General features: G+C 33.1%; 8 protein-coding genes across 10 annotated transcripts; 5 read left to right on the top strand and 3 right to left on the bottom strand.

Annotated features, from left to right (window-relative positions):
• The first annotated feature begins 65 nt into the window (after positions 1–65).
• Positions 66–5,218, top strand: LOC139109172 (kinesin-like protein Klp61F). Its single transcript, XM_070668079.1, has 16 exons — positions 66–302; positions 668–815; positions 908–1,057; positions 1,204–1,364; positions 1,425–1,574; positions 1,699–1,935; positions 2,020–2,395; positions 2,482–2,753; positions 2,972–3,111; positions 3,167–3,285; positions 3,358–3,711; positions 3,829–4,056; positions 4,139–4,315; positions 4,394–4,613; positions 4,737–4,858; positions 4,938–5,218. The coding sequence occupies exons 1-16, from the start codon at positions 238–240 to the stop codon at positions 4,992–4,994; spliced, it is 2,976 nt and encodes a 991-aa protein (XP_070524180.1). The 5' UTR covers positions 66–237; the 3' UTR covers positions 4,995–5,218.
• Positions 5,219–5,268: 50 nt separating this feature from the next.
• Cdc23 (cell division cycle protein 23) lies at positions 5,269–7,772 on the bottom strand. The gene is made up of 7 exons (XM_070668662.1): positions 7,662–7,772; positions 6,924–7,585; positions 6,609–6,788; positions 6,351–6,515; positions 6,014–6,260; positions 5,685–5,949; positions 5,269–5,626 (listed from the first exon to the last, which is right to left on the bottom strand). Exons 1-7 carry the CDS (start codon positions 7,760–7,762, stop codon positions 5,516–5,518), a joined length of 1,731 nt encoding a protein of 576 aa, XP_070524763.1. The 5' UTR covers positions 7,763–7,772; the 3' UTR covers positions 5,269–5,515.
• A 173-nt stretch (positions 7,773–7,945) lies between these two features.
• Positions 7,946–9,901, top strand: Sergef (secretion regulating guanine nucleotide exchange factor). Its single transcript, XM_070670435.1, has 5 exons — positions 7,946–8,073; positions 8,272–8,842; positions 8,957–9,208; positions 9,290–9,454; positions 9,564–9,901. The coding sequence occupies exons 1-5, from the start codon at positions 8,047–8,049 to the stop codon at positions 9,731–9,733; spliced, it is 1,185 nt and encodes a 394-aa protein (XP_070526536.1). The 5' UTR covers positions 7,946–8,046; the 3' UTR covers positions 9,734–9,901.
• Positions 9,902–10,190: 289 nt separating this feature from the next.
• Positions 10,191–12,490, top strand: Fam92 (CBY1 interacting BAR domain containing protein Fam92). 2 transcript variants are annotated; one of them, XM_070670640.1, is made up of 9 exons: positions 10,191–10,341; positions 10,458–10,559; positions 10,677–10,805; positions 10,961–11,141; positions 11,277–11,501; positions 11,644–11,676; positions 11,799–11,960; positions 12,034–12,138; positions 12,206–12,490. In XM_070670640.1, exons 1-9 carry the CDS (start codon positions 10,310–10,312, stop codon positions 12,344–12,346), a joined length of 1,110 nt encoding a protein of 369 aa, XP_070526741.1. In that variant the 5' UTR covers positions 10,191–10,309; the 3' UTR covers positions 12,347–12,490. The 2 variants fall into 2 exon arrangements, with proteins under 2 accessions (XP_070526741.1, XP_070526663.1); XM_070670562.1 differs by lacking the exon at positions 11,644–11,676 and having other exon boundaries at positions 12,034–12,490.
• Positions 12,491–12,583: 93 nt separating this feature from the next.
• On the bottom strand, positions 12,584–14,051 carry LOC139111295 (heat shock factor-binding protein 1). Of its 2 annotated transcripts, none has more exons than XM_070671512.1 (3): positions 13,926–14,051; positions 13,277–13,702; positions 12,584–12,840 (listed from the first exon to the last, which is right to left on the bottom strand). In XM_070671512.1, exons 2-3 carry the CDS (start codon positions 13,533–13,535, stop codon positions 12,752–12,754), a joined length of 348 nt encoding a protein of 115 aa, XP_070527613.1. In that variant the 5' UTR covers positions 13,536–13,702; positions 13,926–14,051; the 3' UTR covers positions 12,584–12,751. The 2 variants fall into 2 exon arrangements, with proteins under 2 accessions (XP_070527613.1, XP_070527705.1); XM_070671604.1 differs by lacking the exon at positions 13,926–14,051 and having other exon boundaries at positions 13,277–13,343; positions 13,437–13,730.
• LOC139110517 (lysosomal phospholipase A and acyltransferase) lies at positions 14,048–17,038 on the top strand. Its single transcript, XM_070670372.1, has 7 exons — positions 14,048–14,329; positions 14,536–14,678; positions 14,756–14,990; positions 15,109–15,336; positions 15,503–15,674; positions 15,745–15,867; positions 15,947–17,038. Exons 1-7 carry the CDS (start codon positions 14,224–14,226, stop codon positions 16,164–16,166), a joined length of 1,227 nt encoding a protein of 408 aa, XP_070526473.1. The 5' UTR covers positions 14,048–14,223; the 3' UTR covers positions 16,167–17,038.
• On the bottom strand, positions 15,745–19,885 carry LOC139110151 (TBC1 domain family member 20). The gene is made up of 5 exons (XM_070669789.1): positions 19,261–19,885; positions 18,760–19,003; positions 18,473–18,676; positions 18,111–18,330; positions 15,745–18,032 (listed from the first exon to the last, which is right to left on the bottom strand). Exons 1-5 carry the CDS (start codon positions 19,655–19,657, stop codon positions 17,727–17,729), a joined length of 1,371 nt encoding a protein of 456 aa, XP_070525890.1. The 5' UTR covers positions 19,658–19,885; the 3' UTR covers positions 15,745–17,726.
• A 95-nt stretch (positions 19,886–19,980) lies between these two features.
• Positions 19,981–21,250, top strand: LOC139111219 (translocon-associated protein subunit gamma). Its single transcript, XM_070671392.1, has 4 exons — positions 19,981–20,202; positions 20,400–20,527; positions 20,694–20,785; positions 20,936–21,250. Exons 1-4 carry the CDS (start codon positions 20,073–20,075, stop codon positions 21,132–21,134), a joined length of 549 nt encoding a protein of 182 aa, XP_070527493.1. The 5' UTR covers positions 19,981–20,072; the 3' UTR covers positions 21,135–21,250.
• Positions 21,251–21,542: the final 292 nt, after the last annotated feature.

The raw sequence follows: 21,542 nt of genomic DNA, 5'->3' as shown, positions 1-21,542 counted from the left end.
ATTGGCTGTCGTTGAACAATGCAGTTTCTCACAACGCTGTCACCTCGCGGCAAACGTACGAAAGATCTTAATTCAAATTCGTCAACGGCTAGCGTGGCTGACTTCTCGCGTCTCGCGTCTAGTTGGTCCAGCATTTACAAACAGTAAATAAACGCGGAATAAGACGTGGTATCGTTGCGAGCATAGAATCTGGTTGTGTGGCATAACGAGAAATAATTACGCTGAAAATAGTTCAAGATGAATGATACAGGCAGATTTAAGAAAGATAAAAATCAACACATACAAGTTTTTGTACGCGTCAGGTAAGTGACAATTATTTGTGATACATTATTGAGAAAATTAAGACTAAAACCCATTTTTACCAATGTAAATTAACTTTATTTTCGGCTTAATTTACTTTTTATTTATTTATTTTTTAGTTTTTAGAACTAAAAAGAGGTAGAAAGTAAATTAACCTGGGATTAAAGGTAACCAACATTGGTGAAAATGTGCATTGGAATACAAGAGATATATTAAATGTTGTCTTGAAAAATCTCAAAGCAGTACTTTAGTTTATTTTTCAACATTTTTTATTAAATAATAGTTTTGCAATTAATATGTATATATACATTTTTACTTTCTTTTTTTCTATATTCCTTCTTTTCTATGAAATATAATTTGTTAATAGACCAATAAATCAGAGTGAAAAAGTTGGAAAGTCTACTGCAGTATTAGATTTACCATCTAATAAGGAAATAGTGGTACATGAAAGGGCACAAGGTTCACATTCAAAAAAATTCACATTTGATAGAGTATTTGGACCTTCTTCAAAGCAGGTAAGAATATTATATTGTCTTATATTAATTATATAATCAAATTTTTATAATTTTAAATGCCAGATAAATGTTTATTAAAAAAATTTTTTTAGATTGATGTATATAATGCAATTGTTAGTTCATTGCTTGAGGAAGTATTGGCTGGATATAATTGTACAGTTTTTGCTTATGGTCAAACTGGAACTGGAAAGACATTTACAATGGAAGGTGTTTCCAATGATCCAACGTTACATTGGCAAAGTGTAAGTTATATGATGTAAAATAATTTAAATTATTTATATTTATTTATATTATTTTACAGGAATGGGTTTAAATATTTTAGTATTTATTTAAATTCTACTATTAAATATTAAGTTTGTGTAAACTAAATTTATTTTTATTTGTATAGGATACAACAGCTGGAATTATACCTCGTGCATTGAGCCATTTGTTTGATGAATTACGTATGCTGGAATCCCAAGAATATACAGTACGAGTTAGCTTTCTCGAATTGTACAATGAAGAATTATTTGACTTATTATCACCTAACGATGATGCATCTAAAATAAGGTATTACTGTATTTTTGTCACTAATATGAACAACAAATTATATTAGTATAATTATTTTAGACTTTATGAAGATGCTTCACGAAAAGGCTCAGTGATTATTCATGGATTAGAGGAAGTAACAGTACACAACAAAAATGAAGTTTATAAGATTCTAGAAAAAGGATCAGAGAAAAGACAAACGGCTGCAACCTTAATGAATGCACACTCAAGGTTATTACTTTAAATATATATACATAGACAAATAACGTAATGAGCAACTCATAATTATAACGTGATATTTATTTCCTAAAACCCCAAATTTTATCTTCTACATTTTTTTGTACCATATTTTCAGCCGTTCTCATACAGTATTTTCAATTACTGTACATATAAAAGAAAATAATGTGGATGGAGAGGAACTCTTAAAAACTGGAAAATTAAACTTGGTGGATTTAGCTGGGAGTGAAAACGTTGGAAGATCTGGTGCGGTTGATAAAAGAGCAAGAGAAGCTGGAAATATTAATCAATCGTTACTGACTCTTGGTCGAGTTATAACAGCACTTGTAGAAAGAGCACCCCATATACCTTATCGGTAGTGCACAAATTTAATAATAATTTATGACATATTATCTATAACAAAATTAATTTAACATATTTTTTGTTTTACATTTACTAGGGAATCAAAACTAACAAGACTTTTACAAGAGTCATTAGGTGGACGTACAAAAACATCAATTATTGCCACAGTATCTCCGGCAAGCGTTAATCTTGAAGAAACCTTATCGACATTAGATTACGCTCATCGTGCAAAAAATATCACAAATCGTCCTGAAATCAATCAAAAATTATCTAAAAGAGCATTGCTTAAAGAATACACAGAAGAAATTGAAAGGCTTAGGAGAGACTTGTTGGCAGCACGTGAACGAAACGGTGTTTATTTAGCACACGAGAATTATAATGAAATGCAAGCATTAATCGAAAATCAAACTAAAGAAATTGAAGAAAAAATAACTCATATTAAAGTGCTTAAAGAAACAATGGAAACTAAAGAAGTAAATAATTAATTATTAATACATTTTTACAACAATCGATACTGTTTTAAAAAAATATAATAATTAAAATTTTTATTTTTGTTTAGCAAATATTTAATGATTTACAAGCACAGCATATCGAACAAACTAATTACTTATGTGAGACCAAGGAACAATTAGAAACTACCAAGCATGCTTTAAAATCGACTGCTGCTCTTTTGCAAATGACGGAACGTGAAAAAGAAGAACAAAGTCATTTAGTAGAAAAACATGTATCTACAGAAAAACAGCTTTTATCACAAGCGCAAAAGCTATTGAATGTAGCTGATGCAGCAACAGTCGATGTAACTAAGCTTCAAGATAAAATTTCTTATAAAAGGTAATTACGTCAATAATATGGTATATTCTAGATTTTAAGCTTTCACGGTCATTCGCGGCCACTTCTGTAGCAATGGAGGTTTCCGGGAGAAAATCGTGCTGTCTCTCAGTGCGGGTTTCCTCCGGAAACCTCTAATTACTACAATATTGTATATTATTATTTAATATTATTAACATTAATATTTAATTTGTTTTAAAATATCTTTAACATGTCCACAGACAATTAGAACAAGAAAACGAACACATCTGTCATCAATTTCAAAATGACATTTCGAAACAGTTTCAAAATTTAGAAAATAATGTTTCGGTTTATACACAAGGATTCGTAAAGTTTTATACTTCAGTGAAAAATAATATTGGTAAGTATTATTAAGGTGCATTCGATAAAAAATATACATTATACTAATTTTACAGACTCGCAAATGGCAATGTTCAAAAAGGATGTTGGTGCGATAATCAATCACATGTCAAACAATATTGTTAATATAGAAAAACTGGCAATAGATAAATTTACAGAAAACATAAATGATTCGGTAAGTTAATTATGCAGTATATAAAAAAATGTAATATGATTTACATCATAATGAATTAATTTCTCTGTTTAGTACAAACATTATCATGAGTGGCTAGATACAGAAATAGTATATTCAACTGACATAACTCAACGTGAACGTAAATTCATAACTGATATATCTCTAAAACTGACAACAACAATAAATGATCTGATACAAGTTAACAATAAAGAAATCGCAAATAAATTACGTCATTTAAATGATGATGTATCTGAAAAAGTTGATAAATTATTGACATATACAAATGAATCGATAAAAGAACTTTGTAACCACAGGTTGCAAGAACGTAATAACTTGTATAAAACTATAGATGAGATAAAACAAAGTATAAAAACTATTCGCGAAGGTGATGATAAAATTATGGAAGAGCAAGACAGATTTAAAGAGGTATAATAATTTAATAATTATTATCTATTAAGTATATATTCTTTAACGATACTTTGTTAATATTAATTTTTCTATATTAAGTGACTTTCTTTAAATAATTTTATTCACAAATTACAGTCATTTGAAGATCTGTGGCTAAAATTTAATATGTTAAATAAAAACGTGTCGGATAATCATTTCTCTGCATGCGAAACTTTAGAACACGTTAATAAAGTTTGCGACAGTACGACAAATGATATGCTCATTAACTACAATAAAGCTGTTGAGAGGAATGAAACTCTTCAACAAAAAATTCAGGACGATGTCGATCTACTTAAAAGTGACATTGCATCGAACATTAAAGAGGTAATTAATTACCTATTAATTTGCATTGTTCAGTACTTTTATAAATAAGAATAAATATGATGCATTGTTATTCTGTTACTAGAATTGGACGTTAGAGGAGACTACAGTACATAGCGATAATTTGATTGATGAACTTCAAAGTGACTTAAATACTTTTAGTAATGTACTAGTGCAGAATAAACTACACGTCGAAGATAACATGAAACAAATGAAACAAAAATGCACAGGAGATAATTCTCATTTTATTAAATCTATTCAAGTAAATCTATTTTATATATTTGGATAATTGTTCTGCAAAGTATATAAAAATAAAAATAATAAATTAATTTTTTTCTAGAATATCTATGACGTATTAATTCAAGGAAGTAATGACCACGAAAAACTCGCGAAAGAATTAACCAAGAAAAATTTTGAAGCATCTACGGAACTGAATAATAAAATTACACATGAGAGTGAAAATTCATCTGCTTGGAATGATAAAACAATTACAGAACTCCATTCAATACATAAAAGAATTGGAAAATTCCTTGAAAACTTACGACGTGACCCCCCAACAGGTAAATCTCAGATTTTCAAAAGTAGAATAAGTAAAATAAACTTTAATTTTATATATTATTATATTGCATTTTTTAAATTTTAGATAAAGTATATTTAACTTCTTCTTTTTTTTTTTTTTTTAGGTTTAACACCGAAAAGAAAAGAATATCAATACCCACGTCGCCTTGTCGAAACTTCACCACATGAACGAATTATTCAGAGACTCAGAGAAGCAAGAAATGATCGTGAAAAGTCTGATGATGACGTAAGTATAGACATTGATTTATAAATAATATCATTATTTCCAAAAAGTAACTTATAAAAATTTACACACGTGTTTACAGGAAACAACATTAGTTAATAATAATTCACCACAGAAGAAATACCCTAATGCTAATTAAATATTTCAACTGGTATCAGTTGCATTTTATACTTATACAATACAAATTAGTTAATTTTATAAACTAGATTTAAATACGAGGTAAAAATATATTTTGATACAATAATCCAGTATAATTAACGATCGAAATAAATGATATGTATAAATCATTTGCAGAAAAGCTTTGTTTCACAAATCTATGGAATTATATAAAATATTGTAATAAATGAATCGGTAATATCATCATTCTGTGAAAAATTATTTTAATTTTTGATTTCAATTTTGATTCGAATTGAATAATTTTTATAACATGAACAGCATTTATTAACCTGGTCTAATTTATGAGGTCTTTAAACAGTTTAAACTAATCAATATGTAAGAACTTCTTGAAATTTTAAAATTGTATTTTTAAGAAAAGAAAAAACTTATATAAAAATATATAATATAAAGAAATTGCTATTTCTAATTGCTCTATATTTATGTACAGAATCACAAATATTAAAAGTATATACTTTAATTATATATTTAAAAAAATACCATTAATTATGGCGTAGATGTGAATGAAAGATTCATTGGCGATAGTTGACTTCCTGGTGTCAAATCTGTTCGCGATCTTTGTTCAATTACAGGATCTGTTTCGTTCATATCATCAACCTAGATAAATTACAAAATTAAATTGCTGCATTAATTATTCTATAATATTTTTACTTACCACCATAGAAGTTTCTTCTACTTTAGTTCTTTTTTCAGAAATAGTTCTCAATAATACTTTTGCTTCCTCTTTTGTTTCGTCAAACTGAAGGCATTTCTGTGCATAGTGATTGGCTTGATCTAATTGTTCCTTTTCTAAATAATATTGTGTCAAGTATTTATATGCGTGACTAAGCTCTGTTCTATCGACACTGCGAAATTCATCCATTACAAAGTCTGTATAAGCTGCCGCTGCGTGATCGTCTTCTCCTAATTTTTCATATAATCTATAATAAAATTTTTTAATATGCATACATTATTTTCTTCAAGTGCTACATATTTGATACATACGTTGCTAATTTTAAGAGTGCCATTCCTTCTATATCGCCCACGTTGCATGCTTTGTAATAACATTTCAGTGCTTCTTGAATTTTATCCTGTTTTTCATATGCTTCACCCAAGGCTAAAACCATCCTACTGTCATGAGGTCTTAAGAGTTGAGCTTGTTTATAATAATAAAGTCCATAAAATGGCATTTTTAATATTTCGTATGTTTGACCCAAACCATACCATGCTCTATAGTCTCGTCTATTTACCTCTAGTAAATTAAAAAGTATTAATGGAAAATGACAACATGTTAAACACAAAAGTTATTATAAAAAAAAAAAAAAAAAAAAAAAAAAATTACCAATTGCTTGTCTATAACTGTGAATGGCACCATTAGTATTCTTCATTTCCATAAATTCGTGACCTAATAACGTCCAAGCTGATAAATATTGTGGATTCATTTTTAATGCTCTATGAAAATACATCACAGCTTTTTGATGATCTGCCCTCAAGCTGTAATAATTTCCTAAAACATATGTTTCCTTTATTTTCTAAAATATAATTTCTTTAAAAATACAATGTGATTATACTTGTTTTTAAAGATAAAAATAATATTTACCAACTATACAACAAGTTTCTAATCTATATTTATCTATCTGAGTAGCTCTGTGTGCCAAATCTGCCAATTCTACTTTCATTTCTTTCACATAAAGTAGATTTGAATATGTATCCATATTATCAAGACAATAAGGATCTTCGTCTATTATTCTTTTAAACGTTTCTATTGCATTATCAACATCTAAAATAAAAAAAATTTTATTATATTTAATATAGATTTAAAAAAAGAAAAGTAAAAAAAGCATACATTTTCTAAAGCTGTTAACAAATATTATATACATATTGTTTATTCAAAATAATTTATTTTTTAGCTCACCTCTTCTATAATGCACTGCAATTGCAGTTTGAGCTAAAACATAACCATTTTTCTGAAAGCCCAGTGATTGTAAATGGCAATATAACGCTAAACCTTCGTCGATTAACTGCAATTCTAAGTACATATGCGCCATAAAAAAATATTTCATCCAATGATTAGGCAAACATAAGCTTTCCAGCTTCTCCTTGCCTGTGATCAATGCAGCTAGTTCTAGCCAGGCACCCCAATGCATAGGCTCCTTGTGTATAGATTCTACTAAAACGTCTATCGCTTCTTTAGTGAGCTGCAGTTTTTTCAGCGTTACGCCAAAAAGATATAAACCGTAACCATCCAGTCTTAATGCTAGATGATCTAATCTTAGATCGGTGCAAAGGTACTTCAGAGTCTCGTTCTTTACAGGATCCGGTGGCACATCCGTCATGTCATCTATTTTCTTCTTCTCTCCTGACAAGTAGCGCGAGTATAAATGTAGAAATCTGATTTTAGGACTCAGGCAGTCCTTCGTGAAATACGCTGCTCTGTCGTATTCCTTTAGGTCAAAGTACGTTTTAGCTAAGGTGTATATATCCTCCGGTTCACCGACCTCAGGTGCCTTTATATCCGCAATCAAATCGTGCGCGTCCACCTCCACATTCTTTAATGAATAATTCAATTCCGCTAACCTACAACAAACGCGAATGTAAAATTCCAAAATCGTAAAGAAATCGGTACGCTTGCACGATTAAGAAATTTACGTGCCATTTAGAGGTGTGCAGTAAACCACGCTGGGAGCATTCGCGTATAGCGTGCAGAAGGTCCGACTTAACCTCTTTGAGATTGAACTTTATGGATTCCTGCATTCTGCTCGGCTTGTGTCTTCTATATTCGGTTGTATACGAAAAAAAAGAAGTAGCGTTTGATTGAACTCGGAGTAAATTCTTGTTCACTTACATTTCTCAACGTGACTAGCCCACCGGTGTACTCTGTTTAGCTGCAATCCACTGTATTTACAATCGCACACCATACCATAACCATTACATGTACGAAAATATTGGTGTGTCTAGTAGACACTGTCTACCTGAAGGCTAACAGGTATATAAAATTGTCAGTCTGAACTTTTCGATGCGTCTATAATTTGGATACAATGTCTACATATCGCCTGGTTTCATGGGTAAGTAAATAAGATATAAAATATTTAGACACGTCAAAATCAAATTGTAAGATTTTTAATTTTTTTTTTTTTTTTTTTTTTTTTTATGTCGATCAGTTTCTGAAATATTAAAATATATTAATAGTAATAAATAAACTTTTTAAAAGTCTATTAGGAATCTATGAACAATTTAAAAAATCTAATGAGCATGTTTTGCAGGGTGCAAACTCTCATGGTCAACTAGGCCAAGGTTTGCTGTCAGAGCAATTTATTCTACCTCAAGAAGTTGATTTATCTGGATGTTCCTTGAAACCAGAAGCAATAAAGAAGATTGTCGGTGGTGCTGGACATACATTAGTTTTGGATGTAAACGGCCGCGTTTATTCCTGTGGACTGAATAACAAGGGACAAGTTGGAAATGCTGATATCGAGCAGAGAAATGTTCTAACTTTTCAGAAAATATGCCTTCTTGAACATGAAGTAGTGATTGACGTCTGCTGTGGATGGGACAGCTCCGCTGCATTAACGAAAAATGGCGAGTTATACGTATGGGGTTCGAATCGCTATGGTCAGCTGGGTTTGGATCCTTCTCATTTTCCTTTGCTATCAAATCCTCATAAAATCTCAGTCGGCGGCAAACTAAAAAATATTTCCATGGGTCTGCGACATACCGCTATAGTAACGGAGAATAATGAACTTTATATTTGTGGATCTAATAACAGAGGACAATTGGGTTTAATTAATCCAGAAACTATGGAGCCTTATGTGCTCCTTAGTACATTCACCAAAGGTATGTACCGAGTTTGATTATTTATAAAATAGATTGACAGGAATTTAAAAAAAAAAAAAAAAGTATAGTAAAAAAGTGAAAATATTTCCATTCAATTAAAATGCAGGTCAACAGTTGCAGAATGGGCAATGCAGGGAAACATAGAAGGTGCTGTTTGTGGTCAATATCACACCGTTGTTATAACTAAAAATCACACACACGATGCATATGCCTGTGGAGATAACAAGCATGGACAGTTGGGATTCTTTTCTAAGACTTCTTCTGAATCCCGAGTAGTACAACCTATATGTATTCCACTTTCTGGCATACAACACGATGTACCAGTTCAAATTCATACAGGTTGGAATCATATAAATATCTTGAGCAGTAAGTAAATTAAAATTATTTTAGTTTTTGTTACTATATAATCAAAAAAATAATTTATAAATGTACGAACGTGATATTCAGACGGTGTTGTGATTTCGTGGGGAAGAAATGATTATGGTCAGCTGGGTCGTTCTTCAGCACAGCCACGAAATGGAATTTCTATAAAAGAGGGACTACAACGTATTGAAAACATCCCTAACATCAGTCAACTTTCAGTTGGATCAGAGCACAACGTTGCTTTAACTGGTAAATTATTAAATCATCGTTTTGACTAATCTACATAACAGAAAAACAGCGATAATAATTACAATTTGATCTAATACTGCTTTTTTTAAAAGATTATTTATTATTATAGATGCTGGAGCGGTATTATGTTGGGGCTGGAATGAGCATGGAAATTGCGGTAACGGAAAAACAGAAAACGTTCTGCGACCAGAGCTTCTTCCAATATCGTCTAATTCTGTTGCTGTTCTTGTTGGTGCTGGAGCAGGGCATTCATTCGCCGTGATAAAAGATATTAGATAGCTGTGATTTTTATAATATATTACTACAAATTAATTATTTATTAAATACTATAATCGTATACTAATAAAATATTTTTGTAAATGTATCTTGACGTCAATTGATATGACGTTATAATGACGTTAATATATCTTGTTTGTTAATTTCTTATCTTATTGCAATACCATAAGATAAAACCAAGTGAAATCAATAGTACAAAATTCCGCGTTTATACATTTTACTTAATCTAATTTTATTATACATGTATGTATAGACAAGACAGGAAAATTATAAAAGGTAAAATTCTTTTTAAGCATGGCAGCCACAAAATATGTGGACAATTGTAAGTCGGATCAAACGTAAATCATCTGTCCTAATGAAGGGAAGAATAACGATCAACTCCCCCTGCGTAGTTAATCCGAAGGGAGTATAGAAAATACACGTAACTTTACTTGCGGCAATTCACCACCTGTCAGTACGTCAGCAGGCAGCTGTTTACGATAGTGTGCAGAGAAGAGAGCGACTGAAATTGTTTTCCGTTTCGTGAAATATTGGCGCAAATAGTTCCTTAAATATTTTGGAACTTTTTAAAGGAAAGAAATGCTTCGAGCGCGCTCTCAAAGCAGTTTATAGTAAGTTAAACAAAGCCTAGAATAAATAATTTTTCTTTCCTTTTTACTTTTACGTTGCTATTTGACAGATCAGTAAACGAACCGAATTAAATGGTTAATGAACTTTTGTTTGTTAGCGAGCAGGAAGCGAAGTTTGTACAAGATCGTATAACAGGCGTAGAGAAACATTTCGCAGAGCTGTGCACGACATTTGCAGCGTTCACCAGAAAAGCTGCCAGGTGCTCTGCTATGACAATATCGATTATTTTTCCTTAGCGACACGCTATTATTCCCTTCTTGTTTTACCAATAATATGTCCTGTTCTGTTCCTTATATACTAACATATCTCTTTTTAGATTGCGTGATAAAAACGATGAGCTGGCTAAAGTAATACAAACTTATGCCGATTCCGAAATCATAAATCGATCGCTGAGCGCCGGGCTTGTGAATTTTTCAGCTACATTATCAGTCATCGGTGATTATAGGTAAACAATTTATTTAATCTTTATAAAATAAAAGAAAAATTTAAAAAATATATATTTTTTCTTATTATAACTCTTTCTTTTCAATTACATTGTATATTCTATTTTGTTTCATTATTTCGGTTAAAATTTTTATTCTTTTAATTATTGATATACAGAGACGCAGAAGTTCAAAGACTGGATGCCAAGATAATAGTGCCTCTTTCGCAATACGCAACGATTTGTAAGCATGCCCGCGATGATGTCAAGAACACTTTCGCAGCACGCGACAGGGAACTCACAAGACGAAGACATTTGGATAAAGTACGAGAAAGAAATCCTAGAAATCGCCAAATGATAGTATCCTTTTGACTGAAAATTATTTTCGCCAACACTAGTCTTTGCTATAATTTTTTTTTTTTAGCTATAACGAATTTATTATTTTAACCATTTCGTTACTTTGTATTATAAAATTTTAACCGAAAAGAAACATAGTCACAAGCTGAGTCAGAGTTGACAAAGGCATCCATCGAAGTATCCCGGGTAGTGAAAGGATTAGAGGAACAGATCGATTCATTTGAACGACGAAAATTACATGATTTGAAGTCTATACTTTTAGATTTTGTCACTATTGAATTGAGCTTTCACACAAAGGCCCTTGAGCTTCTGACCAAAGCGTATCAAGATATTGCAATTATTGATGAAATTAAAGATATTGAGGTAAAGTAGAAAATTTAATTCGTTTCTTTTTTTTTTGTGTCCAACATGCATGTTAAAAAATTATTAAGGATATAAAACGTATCGTAACTGCATTGGACACGAAACGTAGTTTAATAGACGTTATTTATCCTTTGACGTGCAGGACTATCAAAGCACGAGAGGAGAAATAAACGGGGTAAACGTTGCTTCAAATTGATACTTGCTATTATCGATAAAACTTAACACTTTTATATTATCAAATGCTGTGTAATATATGTTGGTCATTGTTTTAAATAAATTATTATTATCGGTATCTAGGAATTTCGTGAAACCATGCGAGTTTCTGATTCCGTCGCAAGATTAGATACAGTGGGCAGAACTTCGTTTCGGCACGCTTATTCTTTAACGAATTTGGCTTCTCGATTCGCATCCTCGCCCGTAGCGTCGCAAAAGCTGACTAACCGAGGAACCGAATCTGCGGTAAGCGCAAAATGCAAATATATATATCCTGATGGTTTTATTCCTTGAAGTTTTAATACGTGCCAATTTTTAGGATTCAATACGAACTGCGTTCACTAATTCTTCCGAGTCGGTTCAAATTGAAGAGTATCCGGACAGCACCGAAGAAACAGAATCGGAGTCAATTCGAGCGAAGCCTGTGAGAGCTAGGCAAAAGTCTATGTAATTTCAATCATTATTTTAATCACGTCTTTCTATCTTTTTAGAAAAAAGTGTCGAAACACGGTGGATACAAAGTAAAGAAACGCTTCATTCTCAGACCCGTCCCGCCAATTCCCGCATGTCAGAAGTCTTTAATTTCATCTGTAATATATCGTATACCTTGCAGACTGAATCAGACGAAGTAAATCGTCGATTAACGCTTAAAAAATACTTATTTATATTATTTTTATCAATTCAAAGGCCCGGATCGTTTTTAGATATAATATAATATTGTTTCGAGTAAGATAAGAGAAGAAACACTCGAGATAAAGATAGTAAAACAGAATAATATAAACGTATCTGCCTAAAGTTGTCTAATCACCACACCTTTGTGTTCCATTATAATTATCTGTAACGGAAATTCTGTAAAATAATATTTAACGTTTTTAAAAAAGTGTAAGTTTATTTTTTGTGTCGTAACAAAAGGATGGATGTCTCACTATTGGTATACATTTTCTTTCTTTTTCCATGACGTTAAGTATGGCTATATTATAGATAAGTCATTAATCATAGATAAGTCGTAAAATCAGTGCATGGAGAAAAGAATGAGCTCACTTATCACCACCTTCAACACCTGCTTGTGTCATTAGGTCTGCGATATTCTTTTCCAGGTCATCTATTCTGTTGCCCATTTCATCTAGTATTTCTTATTAAGGATCTTATGATAATTTTATCTTTGTAGCGTATTAATATGAACGTATATTAGCTCGTACGATACCCAATTAAATGAAATAAAATGTAACGCGAGTAAGAGGAACAAGTCAATACGAATGCATTCTGCAGCAAATGTGACGCATAGGTGCACATGCACTTTCTGAAACACAGTCCAAATAGATAAGAGAAAGCAACAATCATTTTTTTTATCATTTCCTACTTAAAAAAAAAAAGGCATTAGCTATAATGATAACAGTGATTCGCAATAATACAACACAAAAAATGGCATTCTATTGGCAAAAGCAATTAAATATACTAAGGACACCTCGGGGACAAAGTATTCATGCAGATATTTGTAAATGCCGCTTCGGCCACGTACTTGGACGGCGTTTTTTTTAGGTTATACGCAAGAAAAAGGATATTTCTTCCTATGATCTGGTCGGACATGGTTTGAAACTTGTCCTGCATGTTCTGCAGCAGCGTTTGCACCTGCAAAGGAGTCAACGTAGCGTCAGGATCGCATCGTGACGGATCGTCCCCGGATGCGTCATTGTCATCCTGTGCGTAAATACGCGGACTCACGTATTGCGTCAGCTCCTGCATGTTCTTCGGGTCGGCGTTGTTGCCCATCCCGTAGCTGTCGACGTCCTCGCCCTTATGGTCCTGCTTGATGTCGGCCATCCTCGACGCTTGCGACCGGACAGGGCGGGTTCAACGGCACGGCTCGTCCAGTCCACGCGACGAATGGATCCTCCCAAGCAAGCAGAGGCAAGCGAGCGCGTGCGACGTCGTCGTATCAACCCACCGCGTCGCGTACTCTTGCTTCGGCTTGTTCTCACTTGTTCTACCTGCAGTGACAACCGGTACTAAGCACCACCAATCGATTCAACAACGTTTGATCCTCCAGTCACGAGAAATTCAATTTTCGACCATAGGCGTCTTCTATCTTACTTAATTCTTTTTATCTTAATCAAACCTTGCTATATATATTTATATATATATATTTTAAAATTAACACAATAATATACAGAAATTTATGATAAATGTTCTATACGATAGATATATACATACAGTCGAACGCGAGTGTTCCCCTACTTCCGGCTCATGTGCGTCGGTCGATCGACGTCAGCTGATTACTGCAAATGACACAAACAACGCGGAGACGAGCTGCGTGCGTCCGACACGCGTTTGTTTGTCACAGCTCGTCAGATCTGGCCAGATACGAAGGAGACGTTTGAGAAGAAGGCCGTCAAGTTTCGCCAGCGCAGTGAGGCGAGGTCGTTGATTTTAATTCACTGGGTTACGCGTGTTTCCTTCCCCACGAGAGACCCGCCTGCCAGTTCGAGGATACGCGTAGTCGCGACGAACAATGCGCCTGGTGGTTCTCTTGAGCACGATAATCGTCCTCTCGCTTTCCGTGCGATCAGTGAGATCCTGGCACGTCAAAACGAAACGAATCTCGCCCGTCATCTTAGGTGAGTCACTCTCGAAACTGTCTCGGAAGCGTGTTCGCTTGCCAAAAGTGATCTTGACTTCCTCTTGCACTTTAGGGGTCTGAAACTCCAAAGTGCCGCTTTGTACCAATTCCCTTACCGTAGCGTCATAAAACTACGAAGATAATCGACTTATCGGGACGTTGAGCGAAGAGTGCATCTATTTACGAAGAACAATGATATTGCAGTTCCAGGTGATGGCGGCAGCCAGGTCGATGCGAAGATTAACAAGTCGTCAGTGGTGCATTACATCTGCGAGAAAGTCTCTAACGACTATTTTAACTTGTGGCTGAACATCGAGCTGCTCGTACCCGTCGTGATAGACTGCTTTGTACGATTGTCAATTGTATTATTTATTTTTTTTCTTTTTTTCCTACTACTGGAACTGTACGATGTGTCTTATTGCAGATTGATAATCTTAAATTAAACTATGACAACGTGACACGAACTACGAGCAATCAGCCTGGAGTTGATATAAAGATACCAGGATGGGGTGATCCATTTGTAGTCGAGTATATAGATCCCAGTAAGGCCTCGCCAGGATCATATTTTAAAGACATTGCAAACATGCTGGTAAAAGATTTGAATTATACCAGGAACTTGTCTCTGCGTGGTGCACCTTATGATTTTAGGAAAGGACCTAGTATGTAAAAGAAATTAACGAGCGTTAACAAATTATTTCAAATAAATATAGCATTTAGTAATATATTTTTTACTCAATTATAATACAAATTTACCGAGATAAAGACCTTTAATTCCAGGTGAAAATGAAAAGTTCTTCACTAAGCTGAAAGATCTAGTTGAGGAAACATACATAATGAATAATAATACACCTGTGACATTATTGGCCCACAGCATGGGTGGACCTATGACACTTATAATGTTACAACGTCAAAGTCAGAAATGGAAAGATAAATATATAAATTCCATGATTACACTTAGTGCTGTATGGGCAGGATCTGTTAAAGCTATCAAAGTGTTTGCCATTGGTAAGCATATTCATTTTATCTGTGTGTAATTGTCACTAATTATTAAAAACAATCAAATTACTATAAAATAATTTAAATTAAAAATAATGTTTATAAAATTTCTAGCCTAGCCTAACTTTGTTTTATGAAATATAATAATTTACACATTTTTTATTTGTGAATACAGGAGATGACTTGGGCGCATATTTTCTTCGGGAAAGTGTACTCAGAAGTGAACAAATAACGAGTCCCAGTTTAGGATGGTTGTTGCCTTCAAAGCTATTTTGGAAAGACACAGAGATTTTAGTGCAATCAGATAAAATAAATTATACATTAAATAATTTACAACAATATTTTATGTATGACGAACCATTTAGATAATTATATTTGCTGTATTTTCAATTATTAAAAAAAAATTGTTATTTACAGAGACATAGATGTTCCAAACGCTTGGGAATTTAAAAAAGACAATGAGAAATATCAATTGGATTTTACAGCACCAGGCGTTGAAGTACATTGCTTATACGGCAGTAAAGTGAATACTGTAGAAAAGTATGTTTTGTTATATAAAAAATTTAGATAATTAAACTTAGTTTTTTTTTTTTTTTAATTTACATTAATTTTTGTGCAGGTTATATTATAAACCAGGCACAAGTGTAGATGGATATCCTCAATTAATATTTGGAGATGGCGATGGAACTGTGAATATAAGAAGTTTGGAAGCGTGTAAACGTTGGCAGACATCACAAAAGCAAAAAATTTATAATCAAGGTTTTCCAGGAGTAGATCATACCGAGATGTTGAGAAATAATGATATTTTAGCATATATTAAGACAATTTTAAAAGTATAACGTGATTTTTACTTATATAATGAGCTGCGAAAGTATGTAAGATTAATTAATATCATGAAAACTTGTAAAATTTTTTAGTAGACAATCTATATGCTCAATAATTTATCGAAAAATTCAATGTAATTGAAAATATATTTTTATTAACTAATTGTTCATTAAAATATATCATTGCTTAACGTATCGACAAATATGAATTGGGACGATTATAAAGTAGTGCAATTACAAAAAAACATTTTCTAAACGTCAGTACTTCCACTCATTAACTGGCTATGCTTTCACATTCTATAAATATAATACTTTATCTCTCTTCTTTGCGTATTATCTTTATATTTAGTACACCATTATCCATTTTTACGTTATATGATCTCACATAAAACAGAGTGATTGAAATAACATGACTAGCGATACATAGTGTATAATATCCTATACGTATAAAGTGTTTCTATATTGTACAGTAACATATTTTTATAATGGCTAATGTAACACAATTAGAATAACAATGAAATTGAAATTTCGTATTCTACTAGTCACAAATCCATTGTATTATATATACCGATGTTATATTTACACTGATTTAACATAGCAATGATTATAATTATAGAACAATATTTAATACTCAAGATATTTTATGTAAAAAGCATTCCCTTAAGAAATATCACGACAAACATTTCAAATTTGTAAGATGTGTTTAAACTTCAAAATTTTCTTGATAATATTCAGGTGTAACATGTATCTTTTTTAATATAAATTAATCCATAAATATACATATGGATTTATAATAAGCATGTATCCACAATAAGCATATTGAAAATTTCTACAAAATTAGACTTGTAAAATAGTGAAAAATAAATATTTTACGTCTATTACATCAATATTTGTATTTTTTTCATGCCTAATTATATCAAGTCTAATGAAAACTAGACAGTGCGTAATTAAATATAAAATTCTAAAATAAAACATCATGTAACCTATTAGGAAAAAAATTTATCACTTGATAATAAATTAATATTGTTAAAAAATAAAACAATTAATGTTTAACTACTATAATTTTTCTTTACAATTATTGTTACAGATAGATAGAACATTTTTTCTAATCACAGATTGTAACAACGTAATTATAATCAACATACATATCATGCACAAAACCATCTATTCATTGTATTAAATATTCCATTTACTTAGGTCCAATTTTTTACTAATTTTAAATAATTAAAGTAGTTAGTTTTTTTTTATAAACTTCTATACATTTAATTTTTTTTAAACATATATTAAAACGTTAACCTCCAGAACACATCATAAAGGCAGCGTAGGAATGCACAAGATTCTGATTTATGTGTCCTAGAACAAATTTGATCAAATACTGATAACTAAACATTTTTATAATTTCTAGTAACACATATCCTCTGCTCTTTCATTTCTTTGGTGCTTGCTTTTATACAATCTCACTTTTAAATCTTTATTCCATATTTCAGCGATATATCAAAGAAGTGGAGGGTTTCTATTTAAAAAAATATATGAAAGTTTGAATTTTTACAAAAAAAAAAAAAAAATCTCTTAATGTCAGTTAAGTCCTGTCGAAGATCGTATAAAAGCATATATTCCCAAAGCTAAAATAGTAACAACAGTAATAGTTTTATAATTTCTAATGCGATAAGATAATCTTGGTTTTGACTGGACAACTTTTAACTTTCGTTGCCTTTCTCTTTCTAGACGGCTTGCTTCTGCCTTTGCTTTCCATTCTTGTTCTTTAATTTTTCTTTTGTAATCATAATCCTTAACATCATTACTAATAGATTCTGGAGGATATTGTCGATATAGATTTTTTGCTTCTATTAAAAGAGTTTCAAATGGCAAGTCATCAGGTAACTGAAAGCGTAAATTTATGTTAAATAATTTATTTATTCTTTTTTTAGAGTTAATTATTTTCTTAATTAATATACTCACAGTGCATAATACTTTATGTGTGTGCCCCATGTCTGGTGTAGTATTAAAAATTTCTGCTGCTCTATGTGCAACAATTACTGTACTTAAATAGAGAGGCATAAATGGGGGACTACTCAAGAAAAAGTCAAATAATCTATGTAACAACTTTCGGTTTTCCGCATATTTGTGTGCATACCACGTTGTGTATTCAGCTAAAGCAAAATGTGGGAACAGTTCTACACTGGAATAGAAAAGAATTTTGCCATTAATGAGATTATTAATACTGACAAACATATAAAATAAGAATAAATCAAGAATAGAATCTCGAAATAATTTGTATATAAAATCGCTAATATTTTTACACTTTAATGTAAAAAACTAACTTTTCTAAATGTTCCAAAAGTGTAGGATGTACTCTCTCCAGCAATGCAAATATATAGAATAATTCTTGATTCACTTTTTCCATAGTCTTTTCCATGAACCTTTCTAGGAATTCTAGCGAGATGCTTTCGAGCACATATAAACCTGTTTGTAATCCCATCACAAGTAACACAGTTGCTGCTACGTCATTGTATCCCTGATAGTAACTAAACATTATTTTATTTTATTAAGTAATACAATAAAGAAAAAAAAACTATATTAATGTATTATTCATGCTTTAATAACTAACTTTAATTGGGAATGTCTATGAAGTACCCAGCACATGAGCTGAGTTAATTGCTCTTGGAAAGTTTCCGTTTCCTCTTCTGTTGCATTTTGTGAGATATGACTGCCGCTGCGTGCCACATCCTTCAATATTTGCTGGTAAATCTCATTTGGTATATAAGTATGTACAGTTTCTAGTCCATCAACAGGCGCGAGCTCCGGTTGTGTCAGTCGCAAAAGTTTTGGCCACAGTACCCTTCGTACATCATCTACAGATCACCTTCATGATTTCAAGACTTAGTCACAAAGAGCAGGATTATTCTCAAAAAGGAACCAATTTTTTTTAAGCGACATTAGCAAGATAGCGCTGGAAATATCGGCTACATCCGAAATCTACAATCGGCAATGTCTACACCGGAGACGAAGAAAACTGCGAGATTCTTTTTTATTCAGTGAGATCTCAAAGAGCGAAATAATCGTAAGGTTCCTTGTTGATCATAATGTACTGTCACCTGGGGCAAAGTACCATTAACGAATCCTTCGCTACTGGTGCCAAGTAGTCTTAGCTCTCCTAGTGTGAGGTCTGGGTTGGCGATGCTGCCGCGGATGACGCTTAGCTTCATCTTCTCACGACTCGTGAGAGCGTCTGGCGCGACGCGGTCATTCTCGTACGTGACTGCGCCGTTCTGCTGTTTGTTCACCGCGGCCACGTCGGCGAAGACCGGTATCCGCGGCACCGTCCCGCCGTACCACGCTTTCGTCGAGTCGGCCAGAAACACGAGGGGCACGCGATCGCTCGACGCGTAGCTCGTCGACTCGGGCAGGTTTCTCTTGCGAACTTTGTTATGGTTATGGTTCTCGGTTGGCGTCGACGCGTCCGTCCCGGACTGCGTCAGCGGTGTCTCCTCGTTCTCGGCCTCCATTATCCCGCAACGTTCGAGGTGAGTTCACGCTAAATGCGCTGGCAAGCCTGTCATAACACTGATAATTTTACGTGAATGTAAGCCCCGGAAATCGTCGGGATGACGAATCACCAAATCACCCACCGATCCGTCAACAATGACAGCAGACGGCAGACTACGAAGAATGGAAGGCGGTAAGTTAAAGTCCCGACGCACCGATCGATCAAAATGCTCGTTGAGGTTTCAGAAAACGTCCGCGGGCGAGGAAGATGGCGCCTCAATTAATATCGACGAAGAATGACGACGAAGGACACGTCACCACACGTCTACACAACGACGCTTCACCGCGCAGGCGCGTCGTTTGTTTCTGACTCTCCGTCCGTCAAATCGAATCCTCGTGGCGGAGCCGCTCGTCCCGGTTGTCTGATCGCCGAAAATGTCGGGAAAGTCGAAGGCATTTACCAAGGAGGAAGAGCTGCTGCTGCAGGACTTCTCGAGGAACGTGTCGACGAAATCGTCGGCATTATTCTACGGCAATGCTTTCATCGTTTCGGCAATACCGATTTGTGAGTTGCGATACTTGTCAAGCTGCGACGCGAGACCCACCGCTTTCGTCGGCTTTCATTTATTACAATTGTGCAATTAAAACGGTGGTGTTTTATATAAAACTTGACGTTGCCCGATTAATTCTCTAACGCGGAATATTACCGTAAGATTGAAACTGGTCAGTTTTTAATTATTAATTGAATTATATCTCTTGCAGGGTTGTTTTGGAGAATACACTTAATCGATCTGTACTCGAACTTGATCTCTTTTGTACTGGTTACATTAGTGAGCACGTACGCCCTTGCCTTAGCATATAAAAATACAAAATTCATCCTCAAGCACAAGGTATGTTACATGTATGTCTGGAGTAAAGACTTCTAACCTATAATCTGGAGCCTGTTATTCTGTTTACCGAAAGACTTTTACTTTAACTTTGTCAAAAAAACTTGTTGGGTATAATCCTGACGTTTGTGGACCATTACAACATAATATTTTATATAATTCGTTATAGATTGCTGTAAAAAGAGAAGATGCTGTAACAAAAGAAGTAAGCCGCAAGCTTGCGGAAGATAAAAAGATGAGCAAGAAAGAAAAAGATGAAAGGTAATGTTTTACATTTTTCTAAGATACAAATGATTGGTCGATTGCACATTGAATATCATAGAAACAATAAGTTTTGACGCAGATTATTGTTAAGATAAAAATATTATATTCTCCTGCTAGATATTAATTTTACCGTGTTTAAATATCTAGGATCTTGTGGAAGAAAAACGAAGTGGCAGATTATGAAGCAACAACGTTCTCAATTTTCTATAATAACGCTCTTTTCTTGGCATTTGTCATTGTATCTTCATTTTATCTCTTAAAAACATTCACACCTGCAGTAAATTATATACTCTCTGTAGGCGCTACTAGCGCATTCCTGGCATTGTTTTCAACGGGATCCCAATAATATATATTACAAACTCAGGTATTCTGTTAACTAATTTCATAAGAAACCACCATCTGTTCGATTTACCTTTTGATATGGAATTATAGAATATTAAACGCATTTCTATTTATAATAAATTTATTTTCTATAAATTATTTGTAACCCCCAAATTAGCTAGCATTTCTAAACCGCAAACAATTTAAAATGTGCTTTTGTTAAGTAAAACCAAAATCTTTATGTAGTTTCATAGTATGTGTCCATTTTTTTAAAACATGTACTATATAAATAGAGACATTACGTTTGTTTTTCTTTTTTTTGTGAGAATTATAAAGGCATTTGTTCCGTTTTTGTATGAATATCCAGCTATTTTTCACACTTATCTAAATTGATATTAGCAGAAAAAAAATGAACTCCAAGACTTTAGACTTT

Source organism: Cardiocondyla obscurior, linkage group LG01 (genome assembly GCF_019399895.1).
Source record: "Cardiocondyla obscurior isolate alpha-2009 linkage group LG01, Cobs3.1, whole genome shotgun sequence".
Taxonomy (NCBI): domain Eukaryota; kingdom Metazoa; phylum Arthropoda; class Insecta; order Hymenoptera; family Formicidae; genus Cardiocondyla; species Cardiocondyla obscurior.
The sequence above is the reverse complement of the archived record's forward strand: the minus strand, read 5'-3'. Positions and strand labels throughout refer to the sequence as shown.

Bases quoted from the DNA above. Each gene is read 5' to 3' on its own strand.
- LOC139110517 (XM_070670372.1), top strand. From the start codon at position 14,224: ATGCGCCTGGTGGTTCTCTTGAGCACGATAATCGTCCTCTCGCTTTCC. The intron at 15,675-15,744 runs GTATGACGAACC...TGTTATTTACAG, and splicing joins AATTTACAACAATATTTTAT to AGACATAGATGTTCCAAACG. The intron at 15,868-15,946 runs GTATGTTTTGTT...ATTTTTGTGCAG, and splicing joins AAAGTGAATACTGTAGAAAA to GTTATATTATAAACCAGGCA.
- LOC139109172 (XM_070668079.1), top strand. From the start codon at position 238: ATGAATGATACAGGCAGATTTAAGAAAGATAAAAATCAACACATACAA. The intron at 1,936-2,019 runs GTAGTGCACAAA...TACATTTACTAG, and splicing joins GCACCCCATATACCTTATCG to GGAATCAAAACTAACAAGAC. The intron at 3,286-3,357 runs GTAAGTTAATTA...TTCTCTGTTTAG, and splicing joins CAGAAAACATAAATGATTCG to TACAAACATTATCATGAGTG.
- LOC139110151 (XM_070669789.1), bottom strand. From the start codon at position 19,657: ATGGAGGCCGAGAACGAGGAGACACCGCTGACGCAGTCCGGGACGGAC. The intron at 19,004-19,260 runs GTACTTTGCCCC...GGTGATCTGTAG, and splicing joins TAGCGAAGGATTCGTTAATG to ATGATGTACGAAGGGTACTG. The intron at 18,033-18,110 runs GTGAGTATATTA...TTACGCTTTCAG, and splicing joins CACATAAAGTATTATGCACT to TTACCTGATGACTTGCCATT.
- LOC139111219 (XM_070671392.1), top strand. From the start codon at position 20,073: ATGTCGGGAAAGTCGAAGGCATTTACCAAGGAGGAAGAGCTGCTGCTG. The intron at 20,528-20,693 runs GTATGTTACATG...AATTCGTTATAG, and splicing joins AATTCATCCTCAAGCACAAG to ATTGCTGTAAAAAGAGAAGA. The intron at 20,786-20,935 runs GTAATGTTTTAC...TTAAATATCTAG, and splicing joins AAGAAAGAAAAAGATGAAAG to GATCTTGTGGAAGAAAAACG.
- Sergef (XM_070670435.1), top strand. From the start codon at position 8,047: ATGTCTACATATCGCCTGGTTTCATGG. The intron at 9,209-9,289 runs GTAAGTAAATTA...CGTGATATTCAG, and splicing joins TCATATAAATATCTTGAGCA to ACGGTGTTGTGATTTCGTGG. The intron at 9,455-9,563 runs GTAAATTATTAA...TTATTATTATAG, and splicing joins GCACAACGTTGCTTTAACTG to ATGCTGGAGCGGTATTATGT.
- LOC139111295 (XM_070671512.1), bottom strand. From the start codon at position 13,535: ATGGCCGACATCAAGCAGGACCATAAGGGCGAGGACGTCGACAGCTAC. The intron at 12,841-13,276 runs ATATCCTTTTTC...AATAAGAAATAC, and splicing joins CGACCAGATCATAGGAAGAA to TAGATGAAATGGGCAACAGA.
- Fam92 (XM_070670640.1), top strand. From the start codon at position 10,310: ATGCTTCGAGCGCGCTCTCAAAGCAGTTTATA. The intron at 11,142-11,276 runs GTATCCTTTTGA...AAAGAAACATAG, and splicing joins CTAGAAATCGCCAAATGATA to TCACAAGCTGAGTCAGAGTT. The intron at 11,677-11,798 runs GTAAACGTTGCT...ATCGGTATCTAG, and splicing joins CGAGAGGAGAAATAAACGGG to GAATTTCGTGAAACCATGCG.
- Cdc23 (XM_070668662.1), bottom strand. From the start codon at position 7,762: ATGCAGGAATCCATAAAGTTCAATCTCAAAGAGGTTAAGTCGGACCTT. The intron at 6,516-6,608 runs GTAAATATTATT...CATATGTTTTAG, and splicing joins AGAAACTTGTTGTATAGTTG to GAAATTATTACAGCTTGAGG. The intron at 6,261-6,350 runs GTAATTTTTTTT...TTAATTTACTAG, and splicing joins CAGTTATAGACAAGCAATTG to AGGTAAATAGACGAGACTAT.